The sequence below is a fragment of the Chanos chanos genome, chromosome 13 (assembly GCF_902362185.1).
Source record: "Chanos chanos chromosome 13, fChaCha1.1, whole genome shotgun sequence".
NCBI lineage: Eukaryota > Metazoa > Chordata > Actinopteri > Gonorynchiformes > Chanidae > Chanos > Chanos chanos.
The window spans coordinates 4,665,001-4,685,356 of record NC_044507.1 but is presented as its reverse complement, the minus strand read 5'-3'; the positions used below and the strand labels follow the sequence as shown (position 1 = coordinate 4,685,356).

The 20,356-nt window shown below is 44.7% G+C and overlaps 1 protein-coding gene across 1 annotated transcript in view; it reads right to left on the bottom strand.

Annotated features, from left to right (window-relative positions):
• Positions 1-284: 284 nt before the first annotated feature.
• ano3 (anoctamin 3) overlaps positions 285-20,356 on the bottom strand; it is a 35,797-nt gene continuing 15,725 nt past the window's right edge. Inside the window, exons 8-25 of the mRNA XM_030790395.1 lie at positions 17,874-17,929; positions 17,573-17,694; positions 16,769-16,903; positions 16,382-16,478; positions 14,080-14,140; positions 10,633-10,715; positions 9,647-9,787; positions 8,689-8,853; positions 8,150-8,186; positions 7,803-7,914; positions 7,136-7,193; positions 6,722-6,819; positions 3,196-3,347; positions 2,696-2,848; positions 1,792-1,939; positions 1,567-1,656; positions 1,276-1,381; positions 285-468 (exon numbers count right to left, since the gene is read on the bottom strand). Coding sequence (XP_030646255.1) covers positions 286-468; positions 1,276-1,381; positions 1,567-1,656; positions 1,792-1,939; positions 2,696-2,848; positions 3,196-3,347; positions 6,722-6,819; positions 7,136-7,193; positions 7,803-7,914; positions 8,150-8,186; positions 8,689-8,853; positions 9,647-9,787; positions 10,633-10,715; positions 14,080-14,140; positions 16,382-16,478; positions 16,769-16,903; positions 17,573-17,694; positions 17,874-17,929 — 1,997 coding nt within the window. The 3' untranslated portion in view covers position 285. The remainder of the gene's footprint in view (positions 469-1,275; positions 1,382-1,566; positions 1,657-1,791; positions 1,940-2,695; positions 2,849-3,195; positions 3,348-6,721; positions 6,820-7,135; positions 7,194-7,802; positions 7,915-8,149; positions 8,187-8,688; positions 8,854-9,646; positions 9,788-10,632; positions 10,716-14,079; positions 14,141-16,381; positions 16,479-16,768; positions 16,904-17,572; positions 17,695-17,873; positions 17,930-20,356) is intronic.

The following is a 20,356-nucleotide window of genomic DNA, read 5'->3' as shown; positions in this document are numbered from 1 at the left end:
GAGGGCCTCAGGAGTGGGTCACATGACCAAGGAGGTCCCCTTTGGTGCAAAGCAGAGCCGCCCAGTCCCGGTCCTGCAAGGCCACTCTATGACAGGGTTTTTACGTGTGCCGCTGCCTGGTTTAAATAAGCCATGCAACACCAGCAGAGGGTCGCACACATATGAAATCAGTTCTGTAAAGCTAGCCACCCTACACTTAAGCATGTAACACATGAATGTGAGTGCATTCCAGTTCAGTTCAAGGGTATGACTATGTGTGTGTGTGCGTGTAATGGGAAGGCATAGCTAAGGCCACTCATGGTGATATTGTTTGCCGTTTTTCTTCCTCTCTTTCTGCAGGTGCTCCAGTTCAGCCTCATACATCATCTCCTGCATCAGGTACTTCTCTCTCCTCATGCGGTCACACAGGTCTTTAGGCATGTCCGGGATCAGGTGGGCGATGAACGTCTTAATGCCAAACACCAGGTGCTGAGGACAGAGACCATCAGAGACACACATACACACACACACGCACGCACACACAGACGAACAGACACACACGCACACACAGACGAACAGACACACAGAGGCACACGAACACACAGACACACACGCACGCGCACACACACAGACACACACACACACACGCACGCACACACAGGCACACACAGACGAACAGACGCACGCGCACATGCACACACAGACACACACACGCAAGCACGCGCACACACGCACATGCACACACAGACACACACACGCATGCACACGCACACACAGACAAACAGACACACACACGCACGCACACACACGCACGCACACACACGCACACACAGACAAACAGACACGCACGCACGCATGCATGCGCACACACGCACGCATGCGCACACACGCACACGCACACACAGAGACACACACGCATGCATGCACGCATGCACGCACGCACGCACACACACGCACACACAGACAGACAGACACGCACGCACGCACACAGACATGCACTCAGATTTAATTTGGTTTTTGTTTTTTGTTTTTTCAGTAAAAGTCTTAGAGGATTTTGATTATAAGAGGGCTTCATGACTTTGGCTTGACATCAGTCTGATTCACTTTAATAATGTCTACTGATTCATAAGGCTGCATTCACCGGAGAACATCCTCTATAATAATATAGTCCTAATTCATTTGCGAGCTGCAGCCTTAACTGGTTGACAGAAATGATGGACTGGAACCCATGAACTCAGCTCCTGTGGAGCACTGTATACTGGAGTCACACAGATGGACAGCGTCTGGAGCACTGACCTCGAAGACGATGATGAACGCCAGTCTGGCAGCCAGAACGTGCCAGAACTGAAGAGTGAACTCATACGGCTCAGGATTCCAGGGCGGGGCCCTGTAGTCACGGTACCTGCCAATGAGAGTGAGGACAGGAATGCTACTTCAGAAACACACAAACACAGACACACACACAGATACAGACACAGACACAGACACAGACACAGACACACACACGTGCGTACACACGCACACGACCCCCCCCCACACACACACACACACACACACACACACACACACACACACTGGGAGGAGTACCTGCAGTATCTGGGCTGATTATTAGTGCCATTCTTCAGTTCATTCATTTCATACACAGACAGACTGTTGTTCAGGTATCCTCGGAGACATCTGGGGATGGACACGCCCACAGAGTTAAAGAGACGCTACACACACACACACACATGCACACACACACACACACACACACACACACACACACACTCGTTTGTGAAGCAGTATGCGTAAGGTAAGTATGTGCATTACTCTTCGTGCTGGTAGCCCTTGTCTGCACAGGGCCCGTATTTGAAAGCATAGACAAAACGGGGGATGTAGTCAGACGTGATGGCGATGACGAAAGCGTTAGTGATGACAGCCACCACGCCAATGCCCTCCAGGATGCCGTGCCAGATCCCTGAGACAAACAAACACACACACAAACAAACAAACAAACAAACAAACAAACAAACAAACAAAAAACTATTTAGAAAACTGATAACTGCAGAAAATCCAAATGATCAGTAAAAATGTTTACAATGAAAACCAATGGAGAGGCCTAGACCAGTGTGAAAACAAAAAATAATTGCTAACAGACATTTGAATGTCATTATTATTAACCCAGTGAATAGTTTGATTCCATGTAGAACTATAAATTTGTGGAGGAAAATGATTTAAGTTATTAAAATAACATCATTTAGTTCCCTATTGACATAGGCCATGCCACTGATGAGGCAGAAATTTTATATTTTAACAGCTCGGAAACTGTGTAAATGCCCAAGGAGAAAACTCATTAGTGTAAACTGTGAAATGGTGTAATTAACACATATAACCTTATTATGCAAACAAGTCCAGAATATTACAAACAATTTGCTTTACATTACAACGTTCAATTCTTCTTAATGAGCTGGCGTGAAGTTTGATTTTCTCCGGTGTAGCAGCAAGATCAGGATTTTGGGTAGAGGTAAAATTACACTGTAATCTCTGAGCGGTTACAAAAACGATTATTTGGAGCATTACAACTAAGTGCTCGGTAAAAAAACAAAAACAAAAACAAAAAAAAAAACGGCCCAAGAAAAGCTCTGTCTTGTTTTCTGTGTTTCAGCCACTGATAGGATGGTAATGAGTTTGTGGTTAAGTGGCGCCTCCTGCTGGAGACCTTTATCAGACTGACCGATGTCCGTGGCTCTGGCCGGCATTGGTCTCCTCCACTGTGTGACAAACTTGTAGGCGTCCAGTCGGATCTCAATGATGTTGTTCAGCAGGGCCAGCAGAGGAGCCAGCGGAAAGGCAGCCACAAAGATGGTGGTGAAACCAAACTGTAGGACTGGGGAGGAGAGGAGAGGAGAGGAGAGGGGGATGGAAAGAAAAGAAAAAATGAAGGAAAGCATATCCATTTTAAATCCTGAAAGCTCTCAACAGTGACAACTCTTGTGTAGCTGCTTAATTTGTCTCATCAATATACTGAATGTGTAAACAACCTGCATAATTTTCAAGAATGACTCAAAAAGCAGTGATATTAGATGTTAACACGGCACTGCGTCCAGCGCAGGTACATTCAGTTTTGTGTGCGTGTTGTGAAGAGCACAGTTCGGTTTAGCACACGGCACGTGTCAGGAAAGAGAACTGAACGTGCTGCTCCGATTGGATGAGGAGTTCCCTACACCACCTCACCCATCTCCAGGTACTCGTCCACCAGGCCGTGAGCGTTCATGGGCTGAAGGTTCCAGTCTTTGTCCCACTGAGGCAGTTTCTCCTTCCTCTCCACGTTATTCTGCTCCCCCGCCCTCCTCATCTTCCTCCGCGACCACCAGTTCTGCAGCAGTCTGACCCACACAACACACACAACACCTCACATTAGCGAATCACATAGAACTTTACTCATCATGCCTGTCACAACAGCTTCTATATCACAGCACGCACAACACCTTCTATATTACAACACAAACAACACCTTCTACATTACAGCACAAACAACATCTTCTACATTACAGCACAAACAACACCTTCTACATTACAGCACAAACAACACCTTCTACATTACAGCACAGACAACACCTTCTACATTACAACACAAACAACACCTTCTACATTACAGCACAAACAACACCTTCTACATTACAGCACAAACAACACCTTCTACATTACAGCACAGACAACACCTTCTACATTACAGCACGCACAACACCTTCTACATTACAGCACAAACAACACCTTCTACATTACAGCACAAACAACACCTTCTACATTACAGCACAAACAACACCTTCTACATTACAGCACAAACAACACCTTCTACATTACAGCACAAACAACACCTTCTAAATTACAACACAAACAACACCTTCTACATTACAGCACAAACAACACCTTCTAAATTACAGCACAAACAACACCTTGTACATTACAGCACAAACAACACCTTCTAAATTACAACACAAACAACACCTTCTACATTACAGCACAAACAACACCTTCTACATTACAGCACAGACAACACCTTCTACATTACAACACAAACAACACCTTCTACATTACAGCACAAACAACACCTTCTACATTACAGCACAAACAACAAAACAACAGTTGCTATACCATAGCACGTACAACACCTTCTGTGTTACAAAGCATACGACAGCTCCTATACCCCAGCACCTACAACATCTTCTACATTACAGCATGTAAAACAGCCTCTACATTACAGCCACATAAAACAGCTTCTATATTATAGCACATACAACACATACAACAGCTTCTATACCACAGCAAATACAACAGATAAACTTTCATACATCACAACTAATAACCTTGTATATCACAGCACACGTCAAAACACAAATAACCTTCAGATACATCCTCTAACCACAGACTGTTTAACACGGGACAAACACTGCTTACATGGCTTTATAAATCACAGTCCGCATGGTTCTACACTACTCAGCGTGTGACCTCTGCCACTGCAGGCCAGAGCAAACTAAATACACAAAACTGACTAATCAGCACTAATTAAATTGTCTTTCAGTGGAAGTGCTTTCTCTCTCTCTCTCTCAGACACACACACACACACACACACACACGCAGCGGATTGCTGACGGTAATAATAACTGGCTGATGGCACTGAGGACTGCAGGCTTTGCAGAGTCACTCAAGCGTCAGAGCAGTGGCGGGGAACCCAGGACACACTGTCTGTGTGTCCCAGCACAGTCCCACTGTCTGTGTGTCCCAGCACAGTGCCACTGTCTGTGTGTCCCAGCACAGTCCCACTGCCTGTGTGTCCCAGCACAGTCCCACTGCCTGTGTGTCCCAGCACAGTCCCACTGTCTGTGTGTCCCAGCACAGTCCCACTGTCTGTGTGTCCCAGCACAGTGCCACTGTCTGTGTGTCCCAGCACAGTCCCACTGCCTGTGTGTCCCAGCACAGTCCCACTGCCTGTGTGTCCCAGCACAGTCCCACTGCCTGTGTGTCCCAGCACAGTGCCACTGCCTGTGTGTCCCAGCACAGTCCCACTGCCTGTGTGTCCCAGCACAGTCCCACTGTCTGTGTGTCCCAGCACAGTCCCACTGTCTGTGTGTCCCAGCACAGTCCCACTGTCTGTGTGTCCCAGCACAGTGCCACTGTCTGTGTGTCCCAGCGCAGTCCCACTGTATGTGTGTCCCAGCGCAGTGCCACTGTCTGTGTGTCCCAGCGCAGTGCCACTGCCTGTGTGTCCCAGCGCAGTCCCACTGTCTGTGTGTCCCAGCGCAGTCCCACTGCCTGTGTGTCCCAGCGCAGTCCCACTGCCTGTGTGTCCCAGCGCAGTCCCACTGTCTGTGTGTCCCAGCACAGTCCCACTGTCTGTGTGTCCCAGCACAGTGCCACTGTCTGTGTGTCCCAGCACAGTCCCACTGTCTGTGTGTCCCAGCACAGTGCCACTGTCTGTGTGTCCCAGCACAGTCCCACTGCCTGTGTGTCCCAGCACAGTCCCACTGCCTGTGTGTCCCAGCACAGTCCCACTGTCTGTGTGTCCCAGCACAGTCCCACTGCCTGTGTGTCCCAGCACAGTCCCACTGTCTGTGTGTCCCAGCACAGTGCCACTGCCTGTGTGTCCCAGCACAGTCCCACTGTCTGTGTGTCCCAACAGTCCCACTGCCTGTGTGTCCCAGCACAGTCCCACTGTCTGTGTGTCCCAGCACAGTCCCACTGTCTGTGTGTCCCAGCACAGTGCCACTGTCTGTGTGTCCCAGCACAGTCCCACTGTCTGTGTGTCCCAGCACAGTCCCACTGTCTGTGTGTCCCAACAGTCCCACTGCCTGTGTGTCCCAGCACAGTCCCACTGTCTGTGTGTCCCAGCACAGTCCCACTGTCTGTGTGTCCCAGCACAGTCCCACTGCCTGTGTGTCCCAGCACAGTCCAACTGTCTGTGTGTCCCAGCACAGTGCCACTGTCTGTGTGTCCCAGCACAGTCCCACTGCCTGTGTGTCCCAGCACAGTCCCACTGCCTGTGTGTCCCAGCACAGTCCCACTGTCTGTGTGTCCCAGCACAGTCCCACTGTCTGTGTGTCCCAGCACAGTCCCACTGCCTGTGTGTCCCAGCACGGTGCCACTGGACCGGGCACAGAGACAAGCACCCCCCCCCCCCTTTACAGCACAACCAAGATCTGACTAAAGGTCACAAAGAGGTGAAGATAAGCAAACTTAAAAAGGAAAGGCAAACAGCAGAGAGAGAGAGAGTGAGAGAGAGAGAGAGGAGAAAGGAAGCAGAAAGAGAGAGAGTGAGAGAGAGAGAGAGAGAGGAAAGGAAGCAGAAAGAGAGAGAACGAGAGGAAAGGAAGCAGAAAGAGAGAGAGAGAGAAAGAGAGAGAGAGAGAGAGAGAGAGAGAGAGAGAGAGAGGGAGAGAGAGAGAGAATGAATAAAAGAAACAGAGGAAGAATGAGCGAGAGGGGAAGAAAGAGAGAGAAAGAGGGAATTTGAAAATCTTCACCCATGCAAAAAACAACAACAAAAAAAAAAAACAACAAAAAACCAAAAGGTCCCAGAAGTAGGCTACTAGCTGCAGGGCAAGAGAAAAACACGTAAACACGCGGATAATAACTTAGATAAAGAGAAAAACCGCATAAACACGCGGATAATAACTTAGATAAAGAGAAAAACCGCGTAAACAAATGGATAATAAGGTGGATAAAGAGTCAGCGAAAAACAAACGGGGTCCTGGGTACTTACGGATAACCCAGCTCCATGAAGTTGTTCCACATCTGCTTCAGAACCATAATCACTCCCATTTGTAAGCACAGGTCAATGAGACAGCCGCTGGGATGGCACTGTGAGGGAGAGGAGAGTTTCACTTTCCCACCTGCGTCTAATCACCAGCAGTCAAAGCAGAGAACTAGCCACACTCATTAGCTCTGGCTGCCTGGATGGGGGTCACCATCACAGGGCCTTCTGGAGAGAATTAACTGCGGTGAGTGAGATTACGCAGGAGGCTGAAAAAATCAATGGCTTGCGTTTGCGATGCAAATTTACAGCCCAATTATGAGCGTAATTGCAACAGAGATGAGGTATTGTGATAATTGAAGGATGATTTTGCTGTTAGATATTTAGTGGGCGAGAGAGAGAGAAGAGGATGTATTCATATACCTCTTCCATTCGCCATCTATCAAAGAGCTTGTTATAGTCCCCGGGCCTGCCTGCAAACCTGGGAGAACACACACACACACAAACACACACACACATACACACACACACACACACACACAAACACACACACACACACACACACACACACACACACATATACACACACAAAAAATAGAGAGGAACAGAGAGAGAGAGAGAGAGAGAGAGAGAGAGAAGGGTTAGAGAGCCCATTAGTTTGAAAAAATTAAATTATCCAATATGGAATTCGATTTTCTAGGATGAGAAAATGGAAAATACAAGTGTGGATATGCAGGAGCACAGAAATATGAAGTCTAATGGAATTTGAAGCAAAAGCTCGACCAAACAGGACATTCTGATGAAGCTAAATGCTTTGGAAATGAACAAACGATGGGCCTGACCGCTCATAAAACTCAATGTAGTTTCACACCTCACGTTACATCTAAAACATAACACTAAAATAGAAATTAATTACTAATTGTTGACGAAAGCAAGCCACAGCCAAATGTGTCTTGAACGCGATACCATAATACATTCGAATAAACGTAAAGCGATCTATTCAACAACCTAAATGGAAAAAAAACCCACTATTTCCTCTGACAGACATAAAAACTTTGTTGATGTGAGACTTTGATGGAAAAGCACCCACCTCCCTAAGAAGAAGGCAATGTAAAAGGTGGAGCTGTTTAGATTTACAAACTGGAAGAGGAACATCTTAAGGGCAAAGCTGTTCTCCCACTCCGACTCCGTGCGTGGGTGTTCTAGAACATGTAAAGAACCATGACCTTTCTCCTCTTTAACGTTATACATGCACGCACATATGCAAGTCATTAACCAATCACAACACACCACGCTAATAATGTCAGCACCAAAGCCAAAGTAATGATCGCACTTACTCAAGCATCCGAAACATTTTATGAGTGTTCCCCTTTCACTTACAAACTGAAATCTTGAAATCATTTACAGTGATTGGATAACGCTCTGTGTTTATCTTACCTAAGTTTGTCAGAAGGTATGCCACTTTTTCATAGACCTGTAGGACAAAAAAGACAGAACATCACTGCGGCTCTGACAGAGAGACATGGCTAAACCGCAGAATGAACGAGCAGACCATGACAGAGGGCTTGGATCAGGACATTATGACAGTCAAGAGTCTCTTCATTTGTGTTTATGGGCTTTCATGGACAAATGTTACACGATACTGACCAATGACATTGTAAGAGAACTTTTCTTCTGGTTGTAAGGCACATATGTTCAAAAAAAAAAAAATTTGCCACCCCAAATTTAGAATCTCCAAAATACCAGAACTTTTCCGTTTTGTTACTCTACACAGAATGAAAGGCTTTTCTGTTCCAAACACAATGTGGTTGAGGGTAATAATAACCTTTTGTACCATAGTTACATCACTGTTACTGGGCAAAAAAAGGATCCTCTACATCTACTTAAGGATATGTGCGGTAAATGCAGAAAATGTGTACGATATTTAGTGTTTGTGGTTTGACAACACATGTGAGACAGACAGAGCTGGTTCTAACCACATTCAGGGACATGATGATGATGAAGTTGATGCAGACTCCAGTTCCCGAGGTGGCAAACTGCCAGTTTTTCTTCACAAACTCCCACTGGAAGGACGCAAACTTCTCCATGACAATTAGCCGAAATACCACCACGGCAAACACTGCTGTCAATACCAGAGAGATCTGAGAAAGAGAGAGAGAGAGAGAGAGAGACAGGGAAAGAGAGAGAGAGAGAGAGAGAGAGAGAGAGAGAGAAAGAGGAATGGGTGAGTGAAAGCACAAAAAAGACTGCAAATAGGTTCGCAGTGTTACTTTAAAAGACTAAAATAACTACAGTGTTGACATCTCTACTATAGTTCAATAGGACATACAATCTCCTGCACCACAGCATGTCAGCCACCAGGGGGCAGCAGTGAACTAATGAAGCAGTATCCCACTCCAGCATTTATTAACAGGATGGCAATGGACAGGCTGTGCTATAGGCAAAGTGTGGTGCATTCTGTATAGTGTTTCCTGCATTACAATGTAGTCTCACACAAAAACATGGCCAAATGAGAAACCCTATGGAGTGAGATATTAGCAGGAATTTTGCTGGGATTCTAGTCATAATGGAGATGCTAAAGAACACTGAGGCACATCATTGTGAACTGGGGTGGAATGCAGCACACCATGCTAGATATTAATGCCCTCTGTAGAGTATGCTGAATGTTTAATATGGTATATGGTGCTCATAGTATAGTATAGTGAAATATTTGTTCTTGTCGTGTTGAATTATTATTATGGTCTTACTGATGTTTGTACAGGACAAATTCCCAAACTGAATAATCAAACGATAATCATCATCATCATCATCATCATCATCACTGTAATTGTCATGTGTGGTGCTGTGGCTCAGGGGACAATGGAAATGGAAAACAACGGAAAACAGAAATACATTATGGTAGAGAGTGAGGACTAGATGAATAGAAGCAGGTACCATGAAGAAGATTCCAGAAACGGAGACCATGAGCCGGCTGAGTTTGTCGGTGAAGGGTTGGAAAGGCTCCGGTTTTCCAGAGATAGGATTCACTCTCTCCTTCCTGGAATATTTCGCCTCAAACTGTGGTCGGAGCTCCTCCTTATCAACACATACCACAGCCAACAACACACATTCATCCGTAAATAACAACAACAACAACAACAACAAACACCGCCCATACATCCTTCCTTTTTCTTGGTAAACAAATGGAGGACGATTCATCAGTCTCAGGTCACACGGCTGTGACACATCCTGTGTTTGGCTGGGCGTTGACATCCTGCCCAGGGAGAACGACAGGCGGACAGACGGGTTGATGATGATGATGATGATGATGATGATGATGGTGGGAGTGATGACAGGTTACATGATCGAGCTTGATGACATTTGTTTACAAATTTTTTTGTTTTTTTTACCCCTCCGTCTCATCCATCCATCATACATTTCAGATCATCAGTCGCAACACAAGGCGGGAACCCAACTACCGGCCGTGGGTGTGGAGAAAAAGGTGGCATGCTATGCTATGCTATGCAAAGCGATGACGATCTTTTCTTTTTTCTTTTTTTTTTTCTTTTTTTTTTTTTTGGCATCGGCAGTTACGTAACATGCACGGGAACACAATGATACAAAAAAACGAAAGGAAACACACTCACAGAACACACCATGACACAGGGTTTACACTAAAAGAAACACAACACACAGGGAAACAACATTGGCTCGTCGCCGTGAAAGCATCATTCAGTAATTCACACGATCATTTTAAACAAAGGGTAAAGTTTACGTTTGTTATTTCTCTACGTGCTCAGATAACGCAGTCGTGAAAAGTGCTCTTTGCTTCGCCATTACGCAGTGTAAATTTACGCGGTGGATTTGTGCAGAGCCGTGTGTGATTTAGAACAGACTGTTGTCCTCTACGTGGACTGTTTTCTCGACGGTCGTATTTTTACCTCCTCCTCTTCCCAGTCGATCAAATCCCAGTCGTAGGTCAGCTCTGCTCGCCGTCTTTTCCAGAACTCCAGAAACACGGTGGCTGTTGACGCAGAGACACACGTGTGAGAATGCTTCCACTGACATAAACAATCTCAATAATTTACTGTGCGGCTGCTCTCTGAGCGCGACTCTGTGAGTCCCAAAGTCTTAAGGGTGTAGGCTGTTCTGCTTAAGTTTTTTTTTGTTTTTTTTTCGCAGAGTGTTACTTTAATCAGCTGTAAAGATGAGGGTTTGATTAATTCCACTAGCTAAGCAACCTTATAGCTTGAAAAAATGAGAGTAACAAGGTCAAGAGTTGAACAAGCCAGATCTTTGCTTCAAATATTCAATTAATTTCTAGGGTAAAGGATGAAGGATGCTAATTTCTTACATCTAGAAAAAAAAAATAGCTGTCACATTCAGAGGTATGCATGAAAACCACATGACCACATGCTGTTTCAAGAAAACCACATGACCACAAGCTTTTTCAAGAATTCACAGCCTTTCAACGCTAATGACAATGCAGTGAAAAAAAAAAGAGCAAACCATTCCTTCAAGTCTTAAATCTCTTTATTCAGCTCTAGCTTTAGCTGTTTGAAAGCAATAGGGGTTGTCAGTAAACCAGAGGCCCATCTGCCCTGAGGACTCAACAACATCACTGGGAACAACAGTAACCTCTGTTAGAGTGAAGCATTCATACAGCGACCTCCCTTAGAGTGAGGCATTCATACAGTGACTGGCTGTTAGAGTGAAGCATTCATACAGTGACTGGCTGTTAGAGTGAAGCATTCATACAGCAACCTCCCTTAGAGTGAGGCATTCATACAGTGACTGGCTGTTAGAGTGAAGCATTCGTACAGTGACCTCTGTTAGAGTGAAGCATTCATACAGCAACCTCCCTTAGAGTGAGGCATTCATACAGTGACTGGCTGTTAGAGTGAAGCATTCGTACAGCGACCTCCCTTAGACTGAAGCATTCATACAGTGACTGGCTATTAGAGTGAAGCATTCATACAGTGACTGGCTGTTAGAGTGAAGCATTCATACAGTGACTTCCCTTAGAGTGAAGCATTCATACAGTGATTGGCTGTTAGAGTGAAGTATTCATACAGTGACTGGCTATTAGAGTGAAGCATTCATACAGTGATTGGCTGTTAGAGTGAAGCATTCATATAGTGATTGGCTGTTAAATATGACACCTGCTGATTCTATTCTTCAGGACTGTCTCAGATTTGATGAGGTTTTAAACGCAAACTTAATACGGTAATGATAATATGATAAAAGTTTTTTTTTCTAATTGATTGGACTCCACAGCCAATAAGAGAAAACTGGTCACAAATCAGCAATGCTAAACTTCACAGATCCTTTTCATATTTGTGTTCATATCTGTCTCATTCAACAACCAGATCTTTCTTGGAGTTTCTCTGTGCTTTTGATAAAAGCTTCAGTTGTTTCATATAGCTTGACCCACTTTTCCTAAAAAAAGAAAAAAGTGGAAAAAAACCCAACTTGCTCTCCCTCCCTGAAGTGTTTTTCATCTCTCAGTTCTGGTGTGGGCCCCCGGGGGTCTACAGGGGCCTCTCTGGCAGAGTGAACGTGCGTCTCTGAATCAGCGTCCGTCACTCAGGTCACTGTGCATTTGATCTCTGCCAGCGATCTCCACTGATCAGAGATCAGAGTTCACTCGGTCATTAAATTCTGTAATCCATTTCAGTTGCCCGCACAGCGGACGAAACCTGGAACCCTTTTTTTTTTTACGCTGGAAACTGTCATGTGGGGCACAGATGGAGCAAACACAATGAAAGAAGGCTTAAGCAGGTCTGGCCTGGCACACAAGCCTAGCCTGGCACGTCACAGCTGCTGCTCTCTGACGTCTCCACCCAAGTGGTAATATGTAATAATGCAAAAGCCGTGTTCAGGTCACTTAAAACACATTTCCTCACCACCACCCTAGAGTTGCCTGAACGTTTTCTGAGTGCTGGGGGGGGGGGGGGGGGGGGGGGGGGGGGGGGGGGGCCTGGGGGGGATGGTCACCCTGAAGCAGCCTGGGTGCTGAGTGAATTCGCGCTCTCTGGGAATTCATTAAATCGAGACTGCTTTATCAGAGTGGGCAGACACTGCAGCAGCGTAATGGGGTTGTTCTGGTACTGCCTCAGTGAGGTCCCAGGCTTGTCTCTGAGATGTCCCAGGACAAACCTGAGGGATGCCCTGGTTTCAGCTTCCACTGCTGGAGCAACAATACTGGGTCTCCCCATGGCTTTCATTTGTCTTAAATCGCTCTTTCCTTCTCTCTCTCTCTCTCTCTCTCTCTCTCTCTCTCTTTCTCTCTCTCTCTCCCTCTCTGTCTTTGTCTCTTTCACACACACACATACACACACACAGAGTCTCCCAGCAGAGCAGAGGTGATTATTTAGCAGTCTTTGTGGAGATGGATCCAGGGCATTTCCAGGCCAGGACTCTGCCTGTAAGGCTGAGGTTCTATTACACAGACACAGAGAGAGAGAGAGAGAGAGAGAGAGAGAGACAGAGCGGGGGGTGGGGGGGAGGGGGAGAGAGAGAGAGAGAGAGAGAGCGGGTGGGGGGAGAGGGAGAGGGTGAGAGAGAGAGAGAGAGAGGGAGAGAGAGAAATAGAGAGAGAAAGAGAGAGAGAGAGAGAGAGAGGGAGAGAGAGACAGAGTCCGACTTTTTTGGTCGGTCACCATCTCCCTCCTGAATGACTGACAGAGTCCTGGCACCTCCATGGAGCTCTATCAAAGCCACACAGTGGACTCCATTAGCCTCACACTAATTCACAGCCCCACACCCAACACTGATCTATTTATGGCTTTATCCATTTAAAAAACGCATTCTTTTTTTACTCAACCACTAATCGAATCAGTCAGATTTGTGGCGACTCTGCCTTTGGCTGAGCTGAAAGAGCCTGTGAAGATGGAAATTCAAATTTATGAGTTTTTTCCCCTCTTTGCTCAACAGAACCTCCTTCTACTGCTCCCACATCGAAGTTAAACTTTGATCGCAAATAACCGACAAAAGACATGGTACCAGAGACCCACCTACACAAGCAATGGTTATATAAAGGTATAAATAAAATAAAATGGATAAGCACATGGATCACGCTGGGTGGGGCCACTGCTGTAATGTAGGACAAATAAGACGCGATTGTTTCAAGAGGGGGTGTGGTCTCCTGGGTTTTGGAGTCAGTCTTATAACTGACGGAACAGAACACTGCACGCTTCTCCATTCTGCTGAGAGACTTGTTTTATAATTACTTCATTTGTACTTCAAACGCAAACGCTGACCTTTATTTCTCAACAGAGAATGAGAGACAGAAAGAGAGAGAGAGAGAGAGAGAGAGAGAGAGAGAGAGAAAGGAGGGAAGAAAGAGGACAGCAGAAATAAAACAAGAGCCATTACATCAAACTCACCCCATATCGCCATAAAGATGGCGAAAAAGACAGTGCCTCCGTTATCAAAAAGATGGGTCACCTAGACAACACACACACACACACACACACACACACACACATACACAGACACAGACACACACACACGTGCGCATACACACACACACACACACACACACAAGGACACAGACACACACACACACACACACATTCACACACAAGGACAGATAAAAAAAAAAAGCCAGTTAGAGCTAATATCAATAACACCATGAGGGTGATATCCCACCATAGGGACAAATCAAATAACAACCAATATTTCATATCTATAACAAAAAAACGATTTTCTTTTAGACTAGATATGATCCCAGAGAGAGTATATCTCTCTCACTGAGGATGTCGTTTGATTTGTCCTTTTTTATTTTTAATGTATGCTCTGACTATGAATATATACCGATCCGATCTGGCATGGAACGCAGATATATAATTATAATAGAGATGTTTTCAAACACACCGGCACAAATGTGTTTGTTATTTTGAAAAACCTATATCTAAGGTGAACATGTGCAGATCAGTAAAACAGCAGGACAGATTTGTGCACAGACGGAGGAGGTTCTAGTCCACAGATGGAGGTAGCTGTAGCATGCCTCCAAACATCACACCCTGTGGGTTTTGGAGAGTGGGATAAAGATATGAATCATCCGTGCATGTTCGTACAGTAGAGCTACAGTAACACTGATAAATACAAACAACTATTTTTCACCTACATGTGTAGCGCCCTTGTAGAGAAGCCCGAGGAATTCCATTACACTCTCACATAACGCTGACTTCAACCACAGTGATACTGGGTTTATGGTGAGTTGAGCTTTAATAAACCACAGTGATACTGGGTTTATGGTGAGCTGAGCTTTACTAAACCACAGTGTTGGGTGGGGTTTATGGTGAGTTGAGCTTTAATAAACCACAGTGATACTGGGTTTATGGTGAGTTGAGCTTTAATAAACCACAGTGATACTGGGTTTATGGTGAGTTGACCTTTAATAAACCACAGTGATACTGGGTTTATGGTGAGTTGAGCTTTAATAAACCACAGTGATACTGGGTTTATGGTGAGTTGAGCTTTAATAAACCACAGTGATACTGGGTTTATGGTGAGTTGAGCTTTAATAAACCACAGTGATACTGGGTTTATGGTGAGTTGAGCTTTACTAAACCACAGTGATACTGGGTTTATGGTGAGTTGAGCTTTAATAAACCACAGTGTTGGGTGGGTTTATGGTAAGTTGAGCTTTAATAAACCACAGTGTTGGGTGGGTTTATGGTGAGTTGAGCTTTAATAAACCACAGTGATACTGGGTTTATGGTGAGTTGAGCTTTACTAAACCACAGTGATACTGGGTTTATGGTGAGTTGAGCTTTACTAAACCACAGTGTTGGGTGGGGTTTATGGTGAGTTGAGCTTTAATAAACCACAGTGATACTGGGTTTATGGTGAGTTGAGCTTTAATAAACCACAGTGATACTGGGTTTATGGTGAGTTGACCTTTAATAAACCACAGTGATACTGGGTTTATGGTGAGTTGAGCTTTAATAAACCACAGTGATACTGGGTTTATGGTGAGTTGAGCTTTAATAAACCACAGTGATACTGGGTTTATGGTGAGTTGAGCTTTAATAAACCACAGTGATACTGGGTTTATGGTGAGTTGAGCTTTACTAAACCACAGTGATACTGGGTTTATGGTGAGTTGAGCTTTAATAAACCACAGTGTTGGGTGGGTTTATGGTAAGTTGAGCTTTAATAAACCACAGTGTTGGGTGGGTTTATGGTGAGTTGAGCTTTAATAAACCACAGTGATACTGGGTTTATGGTGAGTTGAGCTTTACTAAACCACAGTGATACTGGGTTTATGGTGAGTTGAGCTTTAATAAACCACAGTGTTGGGTGGGTTTATGGTAAGTTGAGCTTTAATAAACCACAGTGTTGGGTGGGTTTATGGTGAGTTGAGCTTTAATAAACCACAGTGATACTGGGTTTATGGTGAGTTGAGCTTTCATAAACCACAGTGTTGGGTGGGTTTATGGTGAGCTCTGACTGTAAGATCTAGAGTGTTGGATGGGTTTATGCTAAATTGTGGTTAGTGAAATGACAGTATGGGGTGAATTTATGTCAAATTCTGGTTATTTTAATCTTGCTATGGGATGGGTGTGTGGTTATTTAAATTGTAGTGCTGGAGTTTGTGGTGGCCCCTGGTTAGTTAAACCGTGCTGTTGGATGTGGCTTAGACAGCTGTGTCAGATGAGTTAGTGGCGAATCCAGTTTTACCTTTGCATAGATGCAGCTGTCACTAAGGGTCCATGAGCTGCAGTTTCCCTCACACATTGGACACATGATGGTTGTATTGGCCTCACAAATCTCTCTACTGCAAACAAAGCACACACAACATCAACTATTAATTATTCTACTTTTATATCAAAAGACTCTGAATACGAATAGCTATGCATGATCACTACAGAAATGAATCTGAATTTCTGTTCTGGACACACAATGATGGACAGCGTAGTGATGTCATAAGTTATACAAGAGGACCAATAGAATCTCAAGTTTTGCTGGCTTCACTTGTTTCATTGGCTGTCAACGCAAAGCATGCTTCAATGGTAAATCTCAGGATGTTTTCTCCCTTGGTTTTTGTGACTGCTGTTGTCGACTGACCTGACTTGACTAGAGTCCATGGTGAAGAGGCCATAGAGGAAGACAAAGAGGCCCACGAGGGCTGCTGGGATCAGCATACCTGTATACCAGCCCAGCCAGGCAAAATATAGACCAATCTTTTCCCCAAAGTACCTCCTACACAGATTAAAGGGGGGTAGAGAGATATACAGAGAGAGAGAGACAGAAAGAGAGAGACAGAGAGAGTGAGAGAGAGAGAAAGAGAGAGAGAGAGAGAGGGAGGAAGCAAGAGAGGAAAGAGTCTTATTACTTAGGAAATGAACATTTACTTTTTGGCAAAGCATAAGGGGTGTTTTAGTGTACCCTCAGTTAGAGAGGTTATATCATCAACATCTGGTAACCTGTGGTAGTGAGGTTATATCATCAACATGTGGTAACCCTCCCCCCAAAAGAAACAAACCCCCCCCCCCAAAAACCACCACCAACAAGAACAAAAACAAAGAAACACATCAAGGGTGTTTGGGCTAAGCTCTACATCTGCAGAGTTAAACATCAATTTTTCAGCCAGTTCTTTATACTGTGAGTGACAGTTTAACCCAAGACTGGTCCCCCAGTGTAGGAAAGTAGGAAATCACTGATCACCGATTTACAGTACAAAGGCCAAAGCCATGAGTCAACAGCAAACACCCATCCCCAATAGCGCATACACACTAACATCTCTCTCTGCCTGCCGTTGGGACAAGGGCTCAAGGTCAAAACAGAACAGCACACAAACAGCTGTCAATCCACGTGAAAACGGGAGCGGTCAGGAGGTTTCCACACCAGCACCCAGAGTCCCGCTCTTACCGGATCAGGTCCAGAGGCTGGTACTTGTACCAGATACCCCAGCGAGCCCATCTCTCGTACAGCAGGTGTCTGTGGTTCTGGGCACCGTGTGTCTTTATCGGGTGACTGCTTTTGTAACTCCCCTGTAACAGTGCACATGAAAAGCACACCATCTATCTCAGATACAACGCCAACATTATGGTTCTACAACATCTGCCTAGATAACTGACACATGTTAAACTGGGGGGGGGGGGGGGGGGGGGGGTTCTATGGATTGCACTATGGACTGGACATGTAATAGTGTGCACATTTATGCTCTCACCTCATGGGGGGGGAACGCCGCCTCATAGGTTCCGTTGCCAAGCAACCTATTAATACCTTATGAAAGGAAAAATAATTTAATTCAGACAATGCAATTGTGCTGGCAGTACACTGGGGGAGAATGTGTGCTTGGTGGATTTAAAAGATTGAATGTGAAAGACTTCTTAGACTTTAGATAATACAGAGCTCTATGTGACTGAGGGAAGAGCAGTCTTCTAACTGCTTTAGACAGATCTCTGGAAGATATCTTACAACCCTGGGCCTGAACCAGGCCTCACTGAGTGTTTGATGTTTGGACACTGAAGGAATTAAAAATGACTATTCAGCTGTAAGGAGAGCACAGAAAGCATTCGCCATGGTGACTTCAATGTCACGGTTCTTAAAACTATTTCAGCTAGTTCATTCAAAATGTACCAAAAACATCATAATCACATGGCACACCATCACAACATACAAAACACACAGTAAACACACACACATACAGCAAACACACACATATAGACACACATAGTAAAAAACTGACTTCCCAGCTGATGACGGTTTATCAAGCTGATTCAAAAACACATTTACAGAAAAACTGAACTGAAAACTGACTTCTGACTATTTTTTATTATGTGACAACAAAGAATAAAAATGTTGAGAAAGAGAAAAACAAACACAAAGGAACTAAAATAAAATAATGGAGGTTTTGAAATCAAAATTTAATCACAGGAATACTCTCCATCCATTTTTTTTTAAGAAAATAAAGAATAATAAGTGATTTTTTTTTTTAAATGGATCTTATTTTTCACTCTCTCCCTCTTTCCACACCTCAGAGGAGTGTCATTATTTACCTCATGAGTGTGGTCATCTCTGTTTTTCTGTTGGTTGGGTTTTACAGATTCTGGACATTTTCTCCCTTTCACAATAGAACAATGGTACACAAGGTGCGGGGGGGGGGGGGGGGGGGGGGGGGTCATCACTGAGACCAGGTGTGCCAGCACTCTGGCCCCTCTCTGCCAAAAACACAGGGCACAGCACAGCACAGTACGCACCTGATTGTCTAATCACCTTCCGGTCACGTTGGCCATAGTAATTAAGCAGGGAGAGACAACAGAGCGGGGGCACTGCAGAGAGACGGACAGCAGGTGACTAACAGACACGCCCCACTCGCACATGAGACACAGACACAGACGCAGACGCAGACGCAGACAGAGACAGGGGACTCCAGTGGACACAGAGCGAGAGGGAGGAGAGAGAGAGGCTCTGAACAGGGAGACTGCTATGGACACTGTGGCCCAGTTCCCACACTGTGCATTAGTAACTAGGCTGGATGAGTCTGTAGGGTAAGACGTCGGCACCGTACTCACATCACTACGGTCTGTTATTTCTCTACACTCACATCACATCACTACAGTCTGTTATTTCTCTACACTCACATCACTGCTCTACAGTCTGTTATTTCTCTACATTCACATCACTGCAGTCTGTTATTTCTCTACACTCACATCACTGCAGTCTGTTATTTCTCTACACTCACATCACTACAGTCTGTTATTTCTCTACATTCACATCACATCACTACAGTCTGTTATTTCTCTACACTCACATCACTACAGTCTGTTATTTCTCTACACTCACATCACATCACTACAGTCTGTTATTTCTCTACACTCACATCACTGCAGTCTGTTATTTCTCTACACTCACATCACTGCAGTCTGTTATTTCTCTACACTCACATCACTGCAGTCTGTTATTTCTCTACACTCACATCACTGCAGTCTGTTATTTCTCTACACTCACATCACTGCAGTCTGTTATTTCTCTACACTCACATCACTACAGTCTGTTATTTCTCTACACTCACATCACTACAGTCTGTTATTTCTCTACACTCACATCACTGCAGTCTGTTATTTCTCTACACTCACAACACATCACTACAGTCTGTTATTTCTCTACACTCACATCACTGCAGTCTGTTATTTCTCTACACTCACATCACTACAGTCTGTTATTTCTCTACACTCACATCACTACAGTCTGTTATTTCTCTACACTCACATCACATCACTACAGTCTGTTATTTCTCTACACTCACATCACTGCAGTCTGTTATTTCTCTACACTCACATCACTACAGTCTGTTATTTCTCTACACTCACATCACTGCAGTCTGTTATTTCTCTACATTCACATCACTGCAGTCTGTTATTTCTCTACACTCACATCACTGCAGTCTGTTATTTCTCTACACTCACATCACTGCAGTCTGTTATTTCTCTACACTCACATCACTACGGTCTGTTATTTCTCTACACTCACATCACTACAGTCTGTTATTTCTCTACAATCACATCACTGCAGTCTGTTATTTCTCTACACTCACATCACTACAGTCTATTATTTCTCTACACTCACATCACATCACTACAGTCTGTTATTTCTCTACACTCACATCACTGCAGTCTGTTATTTCTCTACACTCACATCACTACAGTC